The sequence below is a fragment of the Misgurnus anguillicaudatus genome, chromosome 2, assembly GCF_027580225.2.
Source record: "Misgurnus anguillicaudatus chromosome 2, ASM2758022v2, whole genome shotgun sequence".
NCBI lineage: Eukaryota > Metazoa > Chordata > Actinopteri > Cypriniformes > Cobitidae > Misgurnus > Misgurnus anguillicaudatus.
In genome coordinates, this window is record NC_073338.2 from 18,437,456 (window position 1) to 18,440,913 (window position 3,458).

The 3,458-nt window shown below is 35.7% G+C and overlaps 1 protein-coding gene across 1 annotated transcript; it reads left to right on the forward strand.

The window, feature by feature from the left end:
• The first annotated feature begins 459 nt into the window (after nt 1-459).
• On the forward strand, nt 460-2,867 carry LOC129443474 (uncharacterized). The gene is made up of 5 exons (XM_073858172.1): nt 460-574; nt 722-1,037; nt 1,202-1,256; nt 2,004-2,172; nt 2,318-2,867. Exons 1-5 carry the CDS (start codon nt 535-537, stop codon nt 2,743-2,745), a joined length of 1,008 nt encoding a protein of 335 aa, XP_073714273.1. The 5' UTR covers nt 460-534; the 3' UTR covers nt 2,746-2,867.
• Nucleotides 2,868-3,458: the final 591 nt, after the last annotated feature.

A 3,458-nucleotide genomic window follows, 5' to 3' on the forward strand; every position in this document is an offset into this window, starting at 1 on the left:
TTTTAAGAATTAAGGCGGTGTAGTAAGTAGAACCTATCCATTAAATTTGTGACTTTCATTTATTGCGCCATGCGTAATTGCGCATGGAGAGGCATTTGCACTTCATTGCATATTTTGAAGGCCCAGCTGAAGTACTCACGGTTCGCCACTGAGAAATTCAGTACTCAGCTGTTGTGCTAGTCTAAATGTCATTTTGCAAATTATCTTCATAAAATGAATTAATAAACTAATTAATACTAATATACATATACAACTATTGAATGTGCATTAATGTGACTACTGCCTTGGTTTGGTTTTTGGAAACACTATAACACTCCTCTCTGCTAAAAATGGTCACAGGCAGAATCCCAAAAAAACACACCACAACTAATATCCTTGATGATTTAATGTGAATCACATGTCAAGACAAACCCAAAATGTATCAGAGAATAGGAAGACACAGAAGGTGGAGCTCTTCTTGTGTTTATACATACAAGAAGCTGATTCACAGTCACTCTTATTTGACCTCAACATCACTTCACTGAATAATCCAACATGATTCTCTTTTGTTGGATATCATTTTTAGTATCTGTAGGTAAGATATGTTATTATTTTCATGAGCTTAATATAAAATAAGAAAAACTTTTATGAACAAGCATGTGAGAACAAATGCTTGATGAATTTATGATGATAAAATCACTTTTCTGCTTTTAATGATTATGCATTTCTTGTTGTTTTACAGGGAACTCTTTTGCAAACACAATTAAACCATCATCTTCTGAAAAACATGTTTATAAAGGTGAAAATGTGATTCTGTCCTGTAGCTACACGGGTAATGTTCGCAATCTGCAATGGTATCGACAATATCTTGGGTCTCGACCAGAGTTTCTCGTTCTCGTCACAGAATTTTCGGATCCTGATCCTTCACTTCGTCTGTCAGCAAAAGTTATGAAAGACATAAAGCGTGTAGATCTCACAATCTCCTCTGCTGAAAAATCAGACTCTGCTGTGTATTACTGTGCCCTGCAGCCCACAGTGACAGGAAACACAACAACACTGTACAAAAACCTGTGATTTGTTATATCTGATTTAAATGCATTTCATGTAGTCAAGAGATACAGATAAATAATAGAAGTAAAACCAGATAAACAGAGTAGCACCTACACATTAAAGACAGTGATATTTATATTAAAATAAAGCATTTTAACCTTTAATGTTTTAGAAGTGTGTTTCTTCCACAAGAGGGTGACATGGAGGATTGCACTTTGCACACATACGTGTAAATCATCCACCATACTGAAATGTCCAAGGCAGTACATAAACCAGTGTTGCAAAGTATTTTCATGTGCTGTGACTATACAAATTACAACACATTAATAGGAAAATATTTGCGTTATTTTGTCACTTATTGGGAGCAGTTTGCTAGCTGGAGCCATTCACTTTCAGTCTTTGTGCTAAGCTAAGCTAGTGGGGGCTGCATCAGACAGAGTTACAGCATGCACGGAGATGAGAAAGGTATGTATGGACTTATGTAACTCTGGGGTATATGGTGAATAAGCTAAATTCCCAAAATCTGGTCCTGTTCCTTTAAAGGGGACATATTATGAGATTTTTTTTAAGATGTAAACCAAGTCTAAAATAGGTCTGAGAAAAAGTGTGCCGTTTTGGGTGTGTCATTTAAAATGCAAATGAGCGGATGAAGTGCAACCACTGATCACAATGGTGGTGGTTTGTTGCAATTGAAACTCAATTGTGCTGTGAAATATTTTATCTCTCTCTTTCTCTCCATACTAAATGGTTGTGCTGTGGTTGGATAGTGCAGATAACGGGGGCGGTATTACCTTATTCTGACATCACAATAAGGGCCAAATTACAATGACCTATTTTTTCACATGCTTGCAGAAAATGGTTTACCAAAACTAAGTTATTGGGTTGATCTTTTTAACATTTTCTAGGTTGATAGAAGCACTGGGGACACAATTATAGCACTTAAACATGGAAAAAGTCAGATTTTCATAATATGTCCCTTTAAAGGTAGGTTGCCAGCTTCTTTTACCAGAGGGTGGAGCTGTGCAGTCTTTAAAGCAGCTGCAGTTAAATTGATGTCTTTTTTCATAACAGAGTTGAGACTTTCAGCATTCACTTCACCAACCATGTTTATTTTAGTATTGATTGTTTTTTCACTGTTTAATGGTGAGTAATAATTTTAATGCTAAGTGTTTCTTAAGTTTTAGGATCAGCAGTGTAATGTTTTTTCAGTAGCTCAGCATTACATAATGTGCATTGACTACATTTGACAGTTCTATAAATAAGTTTAATAAACTTTCTTCTTTTACAGAGAGCGTTCGTGCATATACAATATCATCAGTCTCATCAGAGGTGCATGTTTTAGCTGGAGAAAATGCTGTTATCTCTTGCAGTTACACAGGCAATGGTCCCAGCTTTCAGTGGTATCGCCAATATCCAAGATCCAGACCACAATACCTTATATTTCATACAGAGATGAATGAGGCATCTGAACCCACTTTACGTCTCAGAGCGATCCCAAATAAACAGTCCTCTCGTGTGGATCTGGAGATCTCATCTGCTGCTGTATCAGACTCTGCTGTGTATTACTGTGCCCTGGTGCCCACAGTGACAGGAAACACAACAACACTGTACAAAAACTTCTTTCATCTGTTCACTTCACAAAAAAATACAACAGTTTTCACTGACTTGATTTTTGATGCAACATTTTTCATATTTGAAGAGATCACCAATTTTTAGAATATAAAAAGCACTGAATATATACTGTAAAAGCCAATAAAAAGGGGGAGCTCATTCATAAGACCCTGAATGTATGAAATGTTTATTCAGGTAAACCCTCAATCTACTTTGCTTTGACACTGACGCAGTCACTCTTTATTATGTTTCTGTTGTATTACACAACACTGTCTTCACTAGGTACAGTAATGATTGTTGCATTCTTAATTTAAAAAAAAAAAAAAAAAAACATGTCATGATTTTGCATTAGCATGTAATCAGAAATGAAATGGGATGCTGTCCAAGGAAGGGGTCTCCAAGCTTGGACATTTTATCCCTTCTTAACCGTGTGAGCAGTACGATGCACCACGAGGCCTTGAATCAAAAGTGGGTGCATCTTCCACTTTAAAGTAAACATGCAGGACGTGACATTTATTCATTCAAGATTTAGTGATGAGAACACAACTTCAACAAACTTAAAAAGGGAGAAATAGCAATACCTTTACCCACACTGTAAAAAATGTAATTAATAAAATGTTGGATGGGCAAAAATATATAAGTTAAACCAATTTTCTTGTTTGAGCTTAGTTGAGAAGACATATTATTTTAAGTCTAGATAAATCTGTGTTTAAAACATTAAATGAATGGTTATTTTCAAATCCAGTCAACATTCAGAATGGCTAGTGTTGACTGAACTAATTAAGACAAATCAGGTAAATATGTGGACTTATGACAGC